Below are 19,205 nucleotides of genomic sequence, written 5' to 3'. Positions count from 1 at the left end.
TGGACACTTGACACACATCCAGAACCATCTCCAGTCATCCTAATTCATGTCTGACTACTGGATCCAGAAGGGTAGGGAGCAGAAAGTGACACTAGTGACTTAGTACAGCCCCTCCTCACTCAAATTCAATTCATGTGTTTGTCATGACATCATTTCCCTGGACATCAAGGTCTTCTTCAAGAACAAAGGACAAACCTCAACTCCACTGATTTAGTCTAAGACTTCATTTGCTTTTTTTTTAAGTCTGCTGATTCACGAGTAGTCTGCTATAGACTAAAACCTTTGTCATTTTTCACATGAGCTTCTGTTTCCTCACATCTACTCCATCTTGCTTGTTGTACAGTTTTTGTTTTTGTTTTCATGAAGAGGACTTTACATTTGTCTAAATTAAAGGTCTTAGTCGATTCTAGCCTATTTCTTGGGAAGCTAATTCTTTCTTCTAAAGTGTAATGATATTCCTTTGAGTTTCATTTAATTATGAGAGTTGATAATTATACTATCTATGTCTTCTAAATCATTGAACAGAAGAACGAGACTGGAGATAGTACTCTATTTTGACAAGAAAGATTTGACAGGTTAACATCAAATCATAAACTAATACTTTAAGGTTCCAACCAATTATTAATCTACTTGATTTTACTATTATCCAACCCATATTTCTTCATCTATTTTTCAATGACATCACAAGAAAAAATTTGAATATCTTGTGGAAACCAAATAAACTATTTTTACAAGGTTCATATAATCTGTCCTCCCTCTAGCAGTATTTTTATAAACTGGGTAGTCTGGTATATTTTATTTTAAATGACCTTCATGCTGGTTCCCAGTAATCACTCTTCTATTTCTCAGGGTTCAAAAACTATCTATTTAATAATACAGTCTAGACTTTTCCAGGAATCAACATCTAGTGTGCCATTCCACAGTTTTCAGAACCCCCCCCTTTTTCTGCCTTTTTAATAAATAGAACAATGTTTGCCTTTCTACAGTCTTTCATCATCATTCTGTTTTCTCCAAGCAATTTCTCCCCCATCTCCCAACCCCTTCCATATCATGGGTTGTAATATATCTAGGTCAGGAGATCTGAACTTGTTTTGGAGTAATTAGGAGCTCCTATACCATCTCTTTACTTACTAAGTGGTTACCAATTTCTCTCTTATTAATAATTGATCTTTACATAGTATTTTAAGGTTTTCTAAGTACTTTACATATATTATGACATTTGAATACTAGAACAATCCTATTCAGTAGATACTACAGGTATTATTTTCATCATTTTACAGATGAGGAAACTGAGGATCAGAGAAAATGACTTGCCTATGGTCACACAGCCAATAAGTGTCAAAGGTGGGATTTGATTCCCCCCAGAGTTTCTGATTTCAAACCCAGGACTCTGTCACTACCCTGCACTGTGTTTCAATTTCTTAACCATTTTTATTTATTTTTTTCATCTTTTCAAACCTGGAAATAATTCTTATTGACAGAGGAGAAGGAAGCAAAAAAAAAAAAAAGGAGTTGCTTCAACTTGAAAAAGGTTCAACTTTCATCTTTGAAAATAACATCTCCCCCTCCCAAACAACAGACTTTCTTTCCTTTTCTTGTGATAGGAGATTGCTTGCTTAGCTGCCTTGCAATATTATAATTACAAAAGATACCTAATTATATTCTAGCTCCTTGGAATGGGGTCATACTAACCTCTCTCTCATACTTAATTACTGTTAGAGCAATAAGTCTTAGAAGAGGGGAACTGATGCAATAAAACATGCAACTGGATTGTGGAAGTAGGTTTTTATTATTAATAGAATTGGACTTCTTGCACCTTTGCTTGCAACAAAGATCCAGCATAGAACTCGTATGGGGGGTTGGGGCAGGGAATGAAGTGTGATGATTACTTCAAGGAGGGGGCTGAAAGGGAGGCAAAAGATTCAGCGGAAAGGATGCTGAACTTTTAAGTCACAGGACCTGAGTTCAGTAACTTTTACCTGTGTGATCTTCAAGACTTCTCTGCTGGGACCTTAGTTTCTCATCTATAAAAGCAGGAGATCAAACTAAACAGACTCTAAATTCCCTTCTGGCTCTAATTCTGTGATTCTATGACTCAAAGATCTCAAGATCCCTTTCATTCAAGGGTTGTAAATCTAAGAATGCATAAAAAAGTAATTAATTATACCAAATCTGATGAATGCATAAGTTCTGTTGAGTAAGTCTTGGGGACTAGGAGTCTTTTGCAGTCTCTTTCCTTCCTTAAGTTGGTCTCTCCTCTTCCTGGTAAATAGCAGCACTTTCTTCTAATTCTTTTTCTTCTTGGTTTGGAGGTTGGAGGCCTATATGGTCTTATGTCATTATAGGTCCAACTATGTCTTTAAGAAGTTGCCTGTTTCCATTCTTACTTTTTTGTTTGTTTTTAAGGTCACTGTTAAGATTCATAACCTTGGGGCAGCTAGGTGGCATAGTGGATAAAACACTGGCCTTGGAGTCAGGAGTACCTGGGTTTAAATCCGGCCTCAGACACTTAATAATTATCTAGCTGTTTGGCCCTGGGCAAGCCATTTAACTCCATTGCCTTGCAAAAAAAAAAAAAAAAAAAACTAAAAAAAAAAGAAACAGAAAACATTAATTAAAAATTTTTTTTTAAATTCATAACCTCATCTTATATAAGTTGTTTTAGATGGATTTGCATGTTTATACTGAGCTAAAATGTTTCCTGAAAAGTCCATATGCTTTCAAGTCCATATCAAATTTCTCTCCATTCTCCAGGAAAAAAATTTCTTCTCTTCAATGGAATTTAGCCAGCCTGGCATCCAATACCCAAATGATCCAACAAGTTCTTGGGAAGAGCAGGGTGGGTCAGTTGTAATGCCCATTTCCTTCTCAGAACAGTGTTGTCAATGCATCAGCTCCCTTGACTTTTGGTCTTTATTCTTCATGAGATAGGGCCAAGTCAATCTCCAATTCTGTAGGAAAACCTCCTCACCCTTTACCTGGTTGGTTTGTAACTGCCAATGAAATTGCTTTGATCTGTCCAGCTCAAAAGCAGTCAATGGCAACAGACTACAAAGGTAAAAGTCATAAAAGGAGCTTTGAGGATGCCTAAGAAAGCACAAATAGTAGTTTTTATTTCATTTGAAATAACCTGTTTCAAGATGCTTCCTGAGATACTAGAACAAAGGAGAAATTTGGGGATGGGGAAGGGAGAGGAAAGGAGAAGAGAGAGGAATCCTGAATTTATTTGTAGCAATTATTTTCTTTTTTGAAAAAATGGGCTTTAACTTTTTAATTTTAGAGATAAAGTCAGACTCATATGACCAAGCTAAACTTTTAAGAAACAATCAGATCTTTTTTTCTGATTGAAGTTGAGGAAGGTGATACAGGTGTTCTAGAAAGAAAAGATGAAATTTATTTGAAATGAACTACATACGTTCTTAAGAATTATTTGATTATATATATCATACATATATTTATTTGTGTGTATATGTGTATATGTAGAGACATATGTGATCCTATTATCCATTATGCATGGGGCAAGAGAACTTTTGTTGAGGTCTCCAGCTGTCAAACATGCTTTTCGTTACTTCTGCCCTCCAGCAAGAGTATATTTTAAAGGAGGTGACATCAGGCGACAGACTCCAAATTTTAACTAGTCACACAAATTACAGACCTTTATTTCAAACTGCCCTCTTGACCCCAGACATCTGTTTCTTCCCTACAATGCAGAATGAGACACAGTCTAAATCAAAATGACTCTCATGGGCAATTCTGCAAAACAAATACAACACACAGAGTTTTCCAGTGCTTCTCCTGCTGTGCCTGCCTGCTCTGTCTTTCTATGCAGACAGGAGTTCATAGTCAGAAATCTTTTTATACAACAGGACATAAATGTTCTACTTGCTAAGGGTCCTGTTTGGTCTAAAGTAAGATAACAGAGGGATAGGCAAAGTGCACATTTTTCAAATAGGAGGTGAGTGTCCTAATTCTAGAAGAATTTTAGAAAAGGGTATTTGGAAGAAGGGGTTTGCATCAACCATCTCCAAAGGTGAGAACTGGCCCCCATTGTCTCATTTCAACATATTCCATTATGTTGGAACAGGCACAAGCATTAGGTTTGCTAGCTTTTTAAATTTCCACATCCAAAGTACAACTCAGAGAAGATTCAGAGCCTACATTTACGGTAGAAGAGCCAGTTCAAAGATGGGGTACCAATTTGGGGCCACAGAGAATACTTTGAAACCCTACTGCTTCGAGCTGTAAACAAAAGCTATGTGAACTCAACAGCAGGGGAAATTAAGGCTAAAGCTAATTAGCAATGAGAAAATAGTTTTTTGTCACTATTTTATCAAATTTGGGGGTGGGGGTGGGGAGTGAATATCAGGCAACAAAACAACCTGAATCTAGACACAATATTTGCATTACCTGTAGATCAAGTTTCCATTACGCACTAGAATTTGTACTTGAATAAGATGGGAGTAAAAACAGGTGCTTCCCCATGCTCTTAATATGGTCTTTGTGCACATCTAGCCTATAGCCCTCTCACAGCCTGTTAAACAGCTGAGTTTGAAACAATAATGATACATAAGAAACATTGGCCTGAAGGCACGTCTGTCTTGGGATTTGGCCATTTACATTGATTTTTAACACACATTTTTCATGAAACACAAATATTTGCCATGGCAACTGCAGCATCACATGACACCCTGATACATTAAACAGGCAGAAAATTTCTAAAGGGAAAAATCACACACATAGAAGCTGGGAAGATAGTGAGAAATCTCAAAAAAAATTGAGAAATTGAAAGATAAAGATTTGGGGAAGATAGGGAGAAGAATTCAATCTGTAGCTTCAGTAGGATTAAATAAAATTTTCTCTGCTACTACTGTTTGGGGGTCTTTTAGCTAGGACACAGCTGTAAAAAAATAGAATGAGAAACCAAAATCATGCCAGCTGTCCTCTTTTTATGTTTAAAAAAAAGTCTTAATATCTAATCTAGAAATACAAACTGATAAGGCCATATTACCAAAAACTAGCACCTTAAAACAGATATAAATACTTAGTCAGCTATGATAGGTTATAAACCTATATAAAACCTATGAGATGTCTTTCCATTTTGCAATAGAGAATTACCTTTCTCCTCTGTGGAACAAAATCAAAATTATTCTTTGTGAAATCTGAGGTATCTTAAGTTTCCTTCCTATGTTTGTTTTACAGATCAATGAAAATATTTCATTAGTTCCTTAGAATATTTTCAAAACAAATTGCTAGCCAGCAAAATCCACATAATCTTACCATCTATATGCCATATATATATATATATATATATATATATATATATATATATATATGTGCATGAAACAACACCAAAGGAACAAATTTATACATGCAACTAAGAAATAAGTTGTGAAAACTATGATCCAAAACATTTTCTCTTTATTTAGAAATAAAAATATAAATACCATGATTTTAGATTTAACTTGATATATTGGTTTTAGTTTTGTTGTTGGCTGTGTTTTCAAAACTGATGAGTTGCTGGATGAAGATGGAGATCTGTTGACTGTACCTAGAGTGCTCACTTCAACATCTCTGTGTTTTGTTAATTTTACATCAACTACTGACAAGTCAGTTTCATATTTTCCTGTATTGAGAAAATAAAATATCTTCTGTCATTGACTTCAGAGGATGATGATACATTGTAGAAATGAATGGAGACTATATAAACTCTATTAAAATGCAAAGCTTCCCACTTTTAAATAATATAGCATGTATGGAAAAATATGAATTTTTACAACTGGAATATTGGAAGGTAAATGTTACTACAAAAAGTTTCACCACAAAATTCCTTTAACTCCCATTGGCAGTCACTATCTGGTATTCAAATGCATATATAACTTTTCAAGAATGTAACTATTGCATTAAGTGAGGCATACCTAGTATCTGTCAGTTTTGGGCACAGAATATGCATCTTTCCTACTGCTCAGTAGTATAAGGTTGCCCTAGACCGAGGTTTCTATTTCTTTGTAGTAGGTATGGACTAAAGTTCCATCACTCTTATTACCAATGGTCATAATGAAAACTGTGACTAAGTGAAATTTGTTTTATCTTCCTTACCATTTCTTATATTTTCTTATATTTTTTTCCATTCAGACATTCAAAGGAGTCAACTGATATTGATCAAGGTTATGTCTTTCTATTATGTAAATGGCCCAGTTCATGGGGATAAACTATTGTTTTTGATCCCTTCTAGCAAAAGTTTTAATTCCCAACCTCTCTTTTCTTGTATCCCAAGAGGTTAACAGAGTACCTGACTCTTATTGTTGACTAATTTAACCTTTTCTGCCACACTTCTCAAATGCTATCTTTCTCTTATTTCCTCAGCATCCATTCACTCCTTATGTCTCTACAAATCTTTTTTCATGTTTACAGGCTTACCAAAGTTGCACTGCTGAAGATGCTCACATCACTAAATCCAAAGACTTTTTTTCAGTCCTTCTCCTTAAACCTGTCAGTCACATTTAATACACCTTATCCTCAAAATTCTGTCTTCCCTTGAGTTTTATACATACCACTCAATTTTAGGTTTTCTTTCCATTTTGTAAATGCTATTTCTTTGTTTCATTCTTTCACACCTACCTCAACACACTTCTCCCTAAACTTGAGTATGCCCCAGGATTAATCTTAGCAATAAATGACTACCCGAATAGTATGATTTATGGAGTGTTGGGCATATTTCCCAAAATATTAATCCTGTTGCCTGTTGCTCCATCATCCAAATTTCATTCTTTTGAATCTGAAAGGCTTTTGTCTTTAAGAGTTGCCTATTGAAATGAAAAGATTCTGCTGAGAGGGGCCCCCTTTTCCTTATTAATTTAGTTATGTTGAGATTTTCATAAAAGATTAGAAGAGCCCAAGATATGAGAAAACTAGTCATTCCTTGCCAGGAAAGATGGAAAGAGTGCAAAGAGGGGACAAATTTGAATTACTTTACAGTTTTGTCTAGAATTAATCTTGGTCCGTCCAAAGGCCTTGATCCTCTGTTCTCTTTCTCCACTCTGCTCAGGATTTCAAATAAATAACCTCTGTATTAATTTCTCTTAATTGTATTTGTAACCTCAACTTTCTAACCCCATATTCCTCCTAATGCCACTAGAATCCTGAGAATGTTGTGCCTCCATTTTGGTTTCTTCTCCCCTTCTCTTGTGTATTTTCTCTCAAAGTTCACCCATTCCATTCCCACTTTGGAATCAATTATTTCCTTTGATTTCCTTGTTTTCTTTTTTTGGTTGTTTGTTTGTTTTTGGATTTTTGCAAGGCAAATGGAGTTAAGTGGTGCCCAAGGCCACACAGCTAGGTAATTATTAAGTGTCTGAGACCAGATCTGAACTCAGGTACTCCTGACTCCAGGGCCGGTGCTCTATCCATTGTACCACTCAGCCACCTAGCCACCCCTCCATGTTTTAATTCTTAAAGCAGCTTATAAAGCCTAAATCAAAAGAAATATACTATAAGAAGCTTTTGTTGATTCTCCCTACTTGCTCCCATCTACCTCAATAATGACCAAACTCCCTTCATGTAGTTATTTTACCTGTACTTCTGTTTATATCACATTTAATTTTGCATTAATAAAAATAGGCATTGTTTGATTTTTATTTGTGTACATTTCTCTTAATTCTCTACAAGTTCTGTGAGGGCATCTGAATTTTGTAATACTCAAAAGTTGCTATACAGAGATCTACCTGTACAGAGTCAGCAATCAACACATATTTATTGATTCAGTTATTGAATTGAACAGAGATACTGCAGCTGGAGATTTGATTCAGTAAGCTTCAGCACAAAGTCACTACAATTGCTCTTTGATTTTCTCATAATTCTTTTTTTTTCTTATTTCTTTGAATTTAATTCTATGCTGAGTTTATAGCACCAGACACATGGTAGGCTAAATAAATACAAACTGAATTGACCTGATAATATATTTATCAACATGATTATATATTGATAAATAACATTTTCATTAAGAATCAGTTTCAAATGCAGACATTTCAGAAAAAATATCTTCTACTATTTCTACTGTTCATTGAAAGCTCCTTATGTTCAATTTCTTGCTGCTTGGTAATGACTCACATCACTTTAACTGTGGCTGATTTCTTTTTTTTTTATTTCTTTTTTTTAATTTATTTTTTTTATTCTCATTTTGTACAAATGTTTTTTTACATTAATAAAATATTCTTGTTTACAAGTAAACAAAATACCCCTCCTCCCCCATGAATATAGATAGACTTGTTTGGGCGAAAAAAGTAAAGGGGAGAGAAAAAAATTAAAATAAAAAAATAATAATAATAGTAATAATTGTAGGTATAGCCAGGTGGAGCAATGGATGAAGCACCAGTCCTGGAGCCACGAGCACCCGAGTCCATATCCAGCCTCATAAACCCAACAATCACCCAGCCGTGTGACATGCAAGCCACCTGATCCCCACTGCCCTGCAAAAATCAAAAAAAAAAAGAAAAAAAAAAGACCCAAAATAAAATAAAATAGTAATAATAGTAGGGGTAGCTGGGTGGCAGACAGAGCATTGGCCCTTGAGCCAGGAGCACCTGGGTCCAAATCTGGCCCCAGACACCCAAAGATCACCCTGCTATATGGCCCCAGGCAGGCCATCCAGCCCCACTTGCCCTGTGCCCTCCCCCAAATAATAATAACAAAAAATGTGCTTGAGTCTTTGTTCCAACACCAACAACTCTGTCATGGGTGGATCTCATTCTTTATGATAAGTCCATCACAAAAGTTATTTCCATATTTTTCCACCGTTGCCATTGCTGATTGCAACTCCCTCCTTTCTTATTTCTCCACTACCATGTACTCTATTTTCTCTCTCCTTTCACTATGACTCTGCTGTAGGGTCGCTGAGTGGCACAGCAGACAGATCCCTGGTCCTGGGGCCAAGAAGCCCTGAGCCCCCCTACCACCCCTTAGGCCCAGAATCCACCTGGCCCTGTGGTCCTGGACAGGCCTTCCATTCCCAGCCCCTTGCAAGAAGAAAGAAAATGTGTTATATCTGGCCACTCTCCCCCCATGGTCCATCCTCTCCTCCTTTATTCACATCCCCACCCCTTCCCCCTGCTCCCCCCTCCTTCTTACTCCAGATGTCTATACCCCATTGAGTATATTTGCTGTTTCCTCTCCTAGCCATCTCTGATGAGAGCAAAGTTTCTCTCATTCCCCCTTGCCTCCCCCCTTCCATATCATTGCAATAGCTCATTGTAATAAAAAAAAATCTTATGTGAAATATCTTGGACTATTCCCCCTCTCCTTTTTCTTTCTCCCATTCCATTTCCCTTTTTTTTTCTATTGACTTCATTTTTACACCATATTTTATCTTCAAATTCAGCTTTCTCCTGTGCTTCAACTATAAAAGCTCTCTCTACCTGCTCTATTAACTGAGAAGGTTCATATGAGTATTATCAGTGTCATTTTTCTATGCAGGAATACATGCAGTTCATCCTCATTAAGTCCCTCATATTTCCCCCCTCTCCTCCAATCTCCATGCTTCACCTGAGTCCTGTATCTGAAGATCAAACCTTCTGTTCAGCTCTGGCCATTCCAAAAGGAACATTTGAAATTCCCCTGGTTCATTGAAAGTCCATCTTTTTCCCTGGAAGAGGACATTCAGCCTTGCTGGGTAGTTCATTCTTGGCTGCATTCTAAGCTCTCTTGCCTTCTGGTATATTGTATTCCAAGCCCTACGAGCTTCCAATGTAGCTGCTGCTAAGTCCTGTGTGATCCTGACTGCAGCTCCTCAATATTTGAACTGTGTCCTTCTGGCTGCTTGTAATATTTTCTCTTTGACTTGGGAGTTCTGGAACTTGGCTACAATATTCCTGGGGGTTGGTTTTTTGGGATCTCTTTCTCTGGGGGATTGGTGGATTCTCTCCATTTCTATTTTGCCCTCTGCTTCTAGAATATCAGGGCAATTTTCCTGTAGTAATTCTTTGAAAATGATGTCAAGGCTCTTTTCCTGATCATGACTTTCAGGTATTCCAATAATTTTTAAATTATCTTTCCTAAGTCTGTTTTCCATATCAGTTGTTTTTTCAATGAGATATTTCACATTTTCTTCTAATTTTTCGTTTTTTTTTTGTTTTGAAGTATTGATTCCTGATTTCTGGTAAATTCATCAATCTCCCTGAATTCTATTCTTTGTCTGAAGGATTTGTTCTCCTCAGAGAGTTTGCTTATCTCTTTTTCCATCTGGCCAATTTTGCTTTTTAAAGCATTCTTCTCCTCAATAACTTTTTGAACTGTTCTATCCATTTGACCTAAGCTGGTTTTTAGCATGCTATTTTCTTCAGCATTTTTTTGGATTTCCTTGACTAAGCTGCTGACTTCATTTTCATGTTTTTCCTGCATCTCTCTCCTTTCTTTTCCCAGTTTTTCTTCCAACTCCCTCACTTGATTTTCAAAGTCTTTTTTGAGCTCTGTCATAGCCTGAGCCCAATTTCTGTGTTTCTTGGAGTCTTTAGATGCAGGAGCTTGTGCTTCCTCATCTTCAGACTGAGTATTTTGGTCCTTCTTGGGCTCATTTGCAAAATATTTCTCAATAGTCTTCTTTTTGTTTCTCTGCTTGCTCATTTTCCCAGCCTGGGCCTGGTTTGGGGTGTTTCTTGAGCTTTTGGGACACTCCCACAAAAGTCTCAGTGTGTGAGGCTCTGTCCTCCCTCCTGGTCTGTGAATGACCATAAGCACCCCACCTCTGCCACAGGGCTGAGGTGGGGGGGGCCCTGCTCTTCTAGCTCAGGAGACTCCCCCACTGCTGTGATCTGAGCCTCCCAGCACCCTGGGGCTGCCTCCGGGAGGCTGAATTTCTTTGGCTCTGGTGGGCCACCCCTCTGGCAGGCCGACTCTCCAATCCCGGGGAGTAGAGCCTTTCTGCTCTTTTCCAGGTTACCTTGAGTAGGAGAACTGCCTCACTGGGACCCTTTGTGGGTTCTGTCTCTCGAAAGTTTAGTTAGAGTCCTTAGCTGATGAATTTTATCAGAGAGCTCCTAAGACTCCATCCCTTCTTGTTGCCATCTTGGCTCCGCCCCCCTCTCTTTTTTTTATAATTATTTTTATTCATGAAAGGTCTATCACCTTCCTACTGTCATGATTCTCTTTGATAGTGATTTTCTCATAATTCTGAATCACTGAAAGATGCTAGCTAAATACAAGAATTCTAATTTTTCCTTTAAGATAATTTATTTACTCCCTTAATTATACATAGTTAATAACACTCACCTACTTCTTTTGGCTTAAATGTTTTACAAGGATGAAAGAAAGCAGTTTTAGGTATAACAGGTGGTGTTTCTAAAGTAATCTTTGCTGCTGGTGGGATCAGTCCTCGCTGAATCATGCTCAAAATACCTTTAAAATTCAATAAGAGAACGTAAGTTGATTTTAATAATAGTAATATTAGTGTTTAGGACTTGAAAAACACAACACACATTATCTTATTAGTTTTTCCCATGAGTCCTAGAAATTCTAAAGTCTTTCTATAGAGTTCTTAGTCATTTAAGTCTAATGTAATATTTCTTTTTATGAAATTACATAGATCACTTTGAATCATGAATCAAAAAAATGGCTACATCAATTGTTTAGATTTTTGTATTGATTCTAATCAAAGAAAGTTAGCTATGATAGTAAGAGCAAAAATGAAATGAACAATTAAAGGGTAATTTACAAAGTAAAAGAATCCTAGGACAAGGGAAGAATCACTTTGGGATCTGTGAAAAGTCTTTGTGAAGAGAAACTTGAAAGAGAATTTTAGGTCAGGGAGGTCTAAGTAAGGCCTAGGGCTAGATATTGATGTTCTTTCACAGAGGTAACTGCAGGTTGTATTCTAAAAATGTGTTGGTAAAGTCATTGATTGGAACTTGGGTCACATTTTTTAACATAGTGATTTGTCACTAGCCCAGTCCACAAGTGTCTGTTTAATAGGAATTACCTCAGTATATACATAAACATACATAAACACACACATTTTTTCTAGAATCTGACATATTTTATAATGGTTCTATGGGGAAAAGCATTCAGAGCTTCCACTTGATGTGCTAGTGAATGCAGAGAATTATGAATGTAAAAAAATTATACCCAAATTCTGTAATCTTTTGATGCTGTTAAAATCTGGGAATCTTGTTAAGGATGTAGAAGGTATCTTGAGTTGTAAATTGATTCCTATTGTTTCATTGATTAATGTAAAATTTGTAATCCTGTCTCCTCATTTCCAATCCTCAGTCTCCTATCCTCTACCTGTTTTGGGTCTTAAGGGGGGGGGAAGGATTTCCCCTTTTGCCCTCAATGGCAGATAAGGGGCAAGGCTATAAAACCTGGGCTGGACCTCCGCTAGGGGCTGGTTCTTTCTCTCTGACCCAGTCAGCTCTCTCTGACTGTTTTTATCCCTACCTCTCCTTATGTCCCTCTCTCTCTGTCTCAGTCTCTGTCTACCCAGCAACCATTCCTAACCTTTTTTATTAATCCTCTTCTAAAGTGCTTGTTGACCCTTAAGGAAGAAAAGTTTTTTAACCAGTTTACTTTGCTATATTTTATAATGAAATCTTGAGCAGTTTAGAATCTCAGAGAGTGTACAAATTCCTTCGTCCTTTCAATTTATCGGTTATCCCAAATTCTTCTTTAATTGGTGACCCCCAAAATCCCAGCAGCAACATTTTAGCAACCTTACAAAGGGACCACACCGAATCTACCTGGATCTGCTCATTTTTATCCATGAGGAAACTAAAGACCTCAGAGGCCAAGATAACACAGGATTAAAATTCAGGTCCTCCCACTTCAAACACAAAGTTCTTTCCTTTCTTTGAGTTCTGTCTTTAAACATTTCATCTCCTATCTAGTCCTTCCCTCCACCCCTCCTCCTCTTAGAATATGTAACTCCTTCAGACTTCAGGTCCAAAATCATTTTCCTCTCAGAGGCCTTTTTTGGAGTCCCTTTGGTATGAGTGCCTTCCCTTCAAATTTATCTTTGTATTTTGTACATGCTTCTATTTGTACACAGTACCTCACCTAGATAGAAGATAAGGTCCTTTTTCAAGTTTGTTCTTAGCACAGTTCTTAGAACACGGTAGGTGCTAAATAAATGCATGTTAGTTGTAGATATTGGTGTCTGTTCTTCTTTCTTAAAGACATCAGGGGGTGGCTAGGTGGCGTAGTGGATAAAGCACCAGCCCTGGAGTCAGGAGTACCTGTGTTCAAATCCAGTTTCAGATACTTAATAATTACCTGTGTGGCCTTGGGCAAGCCACTTAACCCCATTTGCCTTGCAAAAAAAACCCTAAAAAAAATTTAAAAAAAATAAAGACATCAGGGAGGTGATGCCATGATATGCATGTGAATTGGATTTGAGTGGAGGAAGGGGAAAGGGCTGAGCCTTCTGGGTTCAGTAGCCCAATATGGATCAGGACAACAGGAGATGGCCCTGGATGCAGTGGGAGATCTTGACCTTTTAAAACTAAGTCTTTCCCAGGTCACAGTTTGACTGAGACAAGGCCCATTCAGTGATAAAGTTTAGGTAAGAGAGAGATGAAGCAAAGAGGCCAAGAAAGACCACGTCCCAAAAAGAAAAAAAATTAAGCTAGTAGAATAGGACCCCCCCACCCCTCAGGGTTTCTGGACAAAACAGAAACAATTGCTTTTCTTCATTCACCCTGAACCAATCAGGGTTCAAACAAGGATCAAGTGGACTTAGCCTGAGGTCTATTATTGGCCAATCAAGAGTGATTTGGAGTGTGTAAACCTCAGAAAGGAAAGGAGAAAGGAAGCAAGGAAGGGAAGGAGAAAGGGAGGAAGGGGTGGGAGGGAAAGAGGCAAGAGGGGAAGCAGAGAAAGGGGAAAGGAGGGAATGGAGAAGGGGAAAGGGGGAAGGAGGGGGTAGGGAGGGAGGAGGAATTAAAAAAAGAAGGAAAGAAGTGCTATAAGGAAGGAGAGATTACTCACAGAAATTGATGATATTGTAGATATAGATTTCCATTAACTGTGTTAACTGAATTGGAGTGAATAAATTTATCTAGGGGGACAAAAGAAAAAGAAAAGCTGGAAGATCTAGAGTTAGATTTTACCTTATAAGATTTGTAAAGTAAACTTTTTAAGGTAAATCTTATCTTACAAACTGAGTGACCCCAGGCAAGTCATCTAGACTCTCTGATTTCCAGTTTTCTCATCCATTAAAACAAGGGAGTTAAACCTGACAGCACCTAATATTCCTTTCAGGTCCAAACCTATGATCCTATGAAGTTAGGAGAACATAAACACCAGAGGAATATTCACAGTAAGGAATCAGGAAGAGGATGCAAAGCCAGCAAAAGATAAAGAGAAAGTGCTTTGGTTAGAAGAAAATCCAGAATGTGTTGTTTCTGAAGAAAAGGGAATTTCTTGAAAAGTGATCAACAAAGAAGTCAACAAAATAGCTGAAAAAAAGCTATTGAATTTTACCTTTCTAGGACCTCTATGGAATACTGAGAATTTTAGTAGAATTACAAGGCAGATCCCAGAAAGAAGATTATAGTGCTGGGGCATACTATACAATTGTGCATAGACAACTTTTCCAAATGAATGGAAGTAGTGATATGGGGGTGATAGCTAAATGATAAAGAAAGATAAAGGAAAGGCTTTTTTTTTAAAGTATAAGGGAGACCTGCATGTGCTTGTAGATAGAAAGGAAAAAGCTAGAGGAGGAGAGAAACAACAATTTCTGGAGCAAGGTCTAGGAGATGGTAGGAAGCCATGGAACCAAAGCCAGTGAAAGTAGAAGGATTAGCCTTAGTGACTAATAACAATATCCTCTGTCTTCTGACATCAGTGAGAAAGAGAGGTGAGAGGATGATTCTTATAAGTTTTGAGAAAAATAGCAGGGGGCTGAGGGAGAACACAGAAGAGAGCCTCTCAGTGAAGTGAGAGGCTTAGTCATCTGTGATGTATGGGATAGAGAGAATTTGATAGTGGAAAAGAAGAGGAAAAAAAGACAAACAAATTGAGGAATGAGAGAGGGAGTCAAGGGAAGCAGAGCAGAAGAATTGAGTTGCATTGGGAGCCTATCTGAGAGTTTATAAAATAATCTTCAGTGGTTCAATTCAATTTAATACTACAATCAGTTTTTAAAAGTATTTCATTTTTTTCAGTTACTCTAAAATTTTTCACATTTTATTTTTTTAAAACTGAATTTCAAATTCTCTTCATCCTTTCATTGAACAGGTAATTTGAGCAAGTCATATATGTGCAGCTATGCAAACAAATTTCCTTATTAGTTATGTCGTAAAGAAAACACAGACCAAAAAAAAGGAAGCTTCAATCTGTATTCAGATTCCATCAGTTCTTCCTCTGGAGGTGAATAGCATTTTCATCATGAGTCTTTTGTAATTGTCTTAAACATCGTCTTATTGAGACTAGCTAAGTCATTGACAACTGATCATTATATAATATTGTTGTTACTGTATACAATATTCTCTTGATTCTGCTCACTTCACTTTGCATCAGATCATGTAAGTCTTTCCAGGTTTTTCCTGCAAGCTCCCTGCTTTTCCTTTCTTATAGCACAATAGTATTCAATCATAGTCATATACCAGAACTTATTTGGCCATTTCTCATGATGGGCATTCTTTCAATTTCCAATTCTTTGCCATCACAAAAAGAGCTGTTATAAATGTTTATATACATATATATATATATGTATATATATATATATATATATATATATATATAGTCATGCTATTTCTGAATCAAAGGGTATGCACAATTTTTTTGTGTAGTTAAATTTATCTAGTTCTGAGAGAGGGAGGTTGAGGTCCTCCATTATTAAAGTTTTGCTATCTATGTCTCCTAGTAATTCACTCAACTTCTCTAAGAATTTGGATGCTATATCACTAGGTGCATAGATGTTTATTAATGCTATAGCTTCATTGATCATGGTGCTTTTCAAGATGTAGTTTCCTTCCTTATCCCTTTTAATGAATTCTAATTTTGCTTTTGCTTTTTTTGAAATCAGGATCACCACTTATGACTTTTTTACTTCTGCTGAAACATAAAATATTTTGCTCTAGTCTTTTACTTTTACCCTTTTTGTATCTCTCTGCTTCAGATGTTTTTCTTGTAAACAACATATAATAGGATTCTGGTTTTTAATCCTTGCTATCAGTTTCTGTTTTACATGAGAGTTCAACACTTACAGTTAAGATTACTAATTATATATTCCTCTCCATTCTATCTTTCCCTATTTATAGTTTTCTCTTTCCCTTCATCTTATTCCTCCTCACCAATATTTTTATTCCCTTTGCCCTTTAACTTTCTTTTAAATTTTAACTTTCAGTTTATTTTCATTTATATCTTCTCCTCTTTTATCAGTCCCTTCTTCCCTTTACTTTCCCTTCTCCCCTTTCCTTCCACTTTCCTGTAGAGAAGAATAGATTTTTAAGCCCAAGTGGGTATGTATATATCTTATTCCCTCTCTGGGCCAAATCTATTGAATAGGATTTACCTGGTATTCACACCCTCCCTCCTTTCCCTCTATTATAATAGGTCTTTGTGCCTCTTCACCTAGTGTTATTTATTGACTTAATGCCTAACCTTCTTTTTGTTTTTATTGTTTTTATTGTTTTAACCCTTTTATCAAATTATACTCCTTTTATCTGACCTGATAAAAATATTATCAAAGGTTGATTGATTGCTTGATAAGCTCAAAGTACTATCAGTACAATCAAAGGTTGATTGATTGATTGATTAACAGCATTGCCTCATGGTTACTAAGTTATTCTCCCCTCTTCCATCTCATTAGAAATACATTTCTCAAGAATCGTGAATCACATCAAATAGTAATCAGTTTATACCTTACTCCCTTTTCAAGTACCCTCCATGGACACAAAAGTCTCATGAGCCAAAGCACCATGCAAAGCCAAATCATTTCATGAACCATTTGAACCACCCACTCCCCCGCCCAAGATAAAATCACTTCCTAATCTCTTTATGTCCAACTCTTCTAAGTAGCTTCCCACCCTTTGCCCCTATGGTACTACAAATCTCTAAGTATCTAGTAAAGTCAAGTCACTTTTGATTTAATAAACTATAGATCCTCTAAGTAATGGAACATTTTGAAGGTCTTTCTTAAGAACTTTACAATTGATTGCAAGGTATGGGAGACATTGGCTTGGGACTACCAGACATAAGATGACTTCATCAGAGAAAGTGCTAAGTTCTGTGAGCAAGACAGAATTAAAGGAGGTCAAAGGAAATGTGAGACACATAAATTTAGAGTAGACAGCCTAGTTTTTCTCCTGGGCTATTTGTCTCAAGCATAGTGATATCATCTTGGTCCTCTTCAATGGAAAGACATGAACCAATCATACCCATATCCTCCTAAATCCAATCTCTTCAACTATATTCAATCCTTTAACTATTCTAAGAGAAATACAGTTCTCAAGAGTTACAAGTGCTGTATCTTCCATTGCAGGGTTGGATACAATTTAATATTCTTGACTAACATTTGTTTTGTTTTATTTTCCCCCTTTTCCATTCATATTTTTATGCCTCTCCTGAATCTTGTATTTGGAGATTCAATTCTCTGTTCAGTTCTTTTTATCAGGAAATTTTGGAAGTCTCTATTTTGTTGAGCATTCATCTTTTCCCCTGACAGTGTGTGCTGAATTTTGCAGGTTAGCAAGTTCTTGGTTGCAATCCAAGGTCCTTTGCCCTCTGAAATATGGTATTCCAGGTTTTCTGGTCCTTCAAAGTTGTAGCTGATAAGTCCTGTATAAGTCTGATTGTATTTCCTTTGTATTTAAGTGGCTTCTCTTTTGCTGCTTGCAGTATTTTCTCCTTTGGGGTGTAGAGTGAGTTCAAGGAAGACTAGTACCTTGGTATAAGGACTGCTGAGCCCTCTTCAAGGCTGCTTTACACCTTTGGTGGCCACCTGAGCCACCTAACCTGTGGCTCCAAGAAGCTACAGCACAGCAGCCACAACCAAGTAAACCTTTTCGGCAGGCAAGCTAAACCAGATTGAGGGTAACCAAGGGAGTTTCAAACTCATCGGTGAGTAGTGCAGGGGGGTGTCTACCCCAAGCATATGAAGTAATCCACTGGTGGAATGGATGGAAGAAAACAATTCATTCCAATGGCTCATGAACCCAGCTGAAGCAGGTGCTGTATAGTGCTTAGAGTTTGGTAGGACATCGAAGACACCAAGGTCATCCATTGCATCAAGAGTCATCACTAGTTGTCTTGATTCTGTCTTACTATGCTGAATAATGATGACTTTGGAAAAGAGAGTGGGTCAGTTGATTTAGTGCAGCCCTACCTCACTTAAATCAAATTTATACACACAACAAGACATCATTCATAACCATTCCTCAAAGTCCTGTGGTGACAGCCAAGTGATGAAGCACCAGGTGAGGATACACTGGGAGTTGTAGTCACAACCTTGCACACAGATGGCCTAGCCATAGCCATTTCTCCAATGAAAGCAGCAGTAGGATTTGGCTGACTGAGCAGCCCTTTTAAGGATTATGCTACTCATCTCTTGATGTGAGGAAGGGGCTAGAAAAGGTGCCCTAAAAAATTGTCTGCTTACCTAACCCTGGCCTGATTACTGTAGCAAGTGGGGAATCTCACAGTGCAGCTGAGGCCCAAAAAAAACCTTCTTCAAAGGAGATTCCACTCACCACTGGTGCACAGAATGTGTGCACACTCATAGACAACACAAGATCCAATAGACTTGAAAATTGAACAGTTCTTGTGGTGAGAGAACTCAGCAGTTATGATATCCAAATAGCAACCCTGAGTGAAACAAGGCTGTCAAATGAAGGCTAGCTTATTGAAGTCACAGCTGGATACACATTTTTTTGGAGTGACTGCAGTGAAAGGGAATGGTTAAGTTGGGGTAGGTTTTACAATCAAAATTAGTCTAGTCAACATTCTTGAATGACTACCAAAAGGAGTGAATGGCAGGCTCATGACAATGAGACTGCACTTCCAGGAAAACACCATGCCACCATCATCTGTGTCTATGTTCCCACCATGATGAACACTGATGGAATTAAAGAAAAATTTTATGAAGACCTGGAGACCCTTTATCATCAATGTACCAAAAGAGGACAAGCTTATAATTCTGGGGGAATTTAATGCTAGAGTTGACTCAGGTTACCAGACATGGCAGGGAGTCCTTGGGAGGAATGGAGCTGGAAACAGCA

At 37.3% G+C, this 19,205-nt stretch overlaps 1 protein-coding gene across 8 annotated transcripts in view; it reads right to left on the bottom strand.

Annotated features, from left to right (window-relative positions):
• Positions 1-19,205, bottom strand: part of IQCH (IQ motif containing H) — a 281,126-nt gene that overhangs the window by 149,232 nt on the left and 112,689 nt on the right. For 5 of the 8 annotated variants that reach the window (XM_074234458.1, XM_074234453.1, XM_074234454.1 and 2 more), the window contains 2 exons: positions 11,260-11,385; positions 5,445-5,623 (listed from right to left, as the gene is read on the bottom strand). The exons of 1 other annotated variant lie outside the window; for it this stretch is intronic. In XM_074234458.1, coding sequence (XP_074090559.1) covers positions 5,445-5,623; positions 11,260-11,385 — 305 coding nt within the window. Of the gene's footprint in view, positions 1-5,444; positions 5,624-11,259; positions 11,386-13,968; positions 14,039-19,205 lie in introns of all 8 variants that reach the window. 2 more of the 8 variants (XM_074234459.1, XM_074234455.1) reach the window with 2 other exon arrangements.

This window comes from Macrotis lagotis, chromosome 4 (assembly GCF_037893015.1).
Source record: "Macrotis lagotis isolate mMagLag1 chromosome 4, bilby.v1.9.chrom.fasta, whole genome shotgun sequence".
In the NCBI taxonomy this organism is placed as follows: domain Eukaryota; kingdom Metazoa; phylum Chordata; class Mammalia; order Peramelemorphia; family Peramelidae; genus Macrotis; species Macrotis lagotis.
This window is presented reverse-complemented; position numbering and strand designations above follow the sequence as displayed.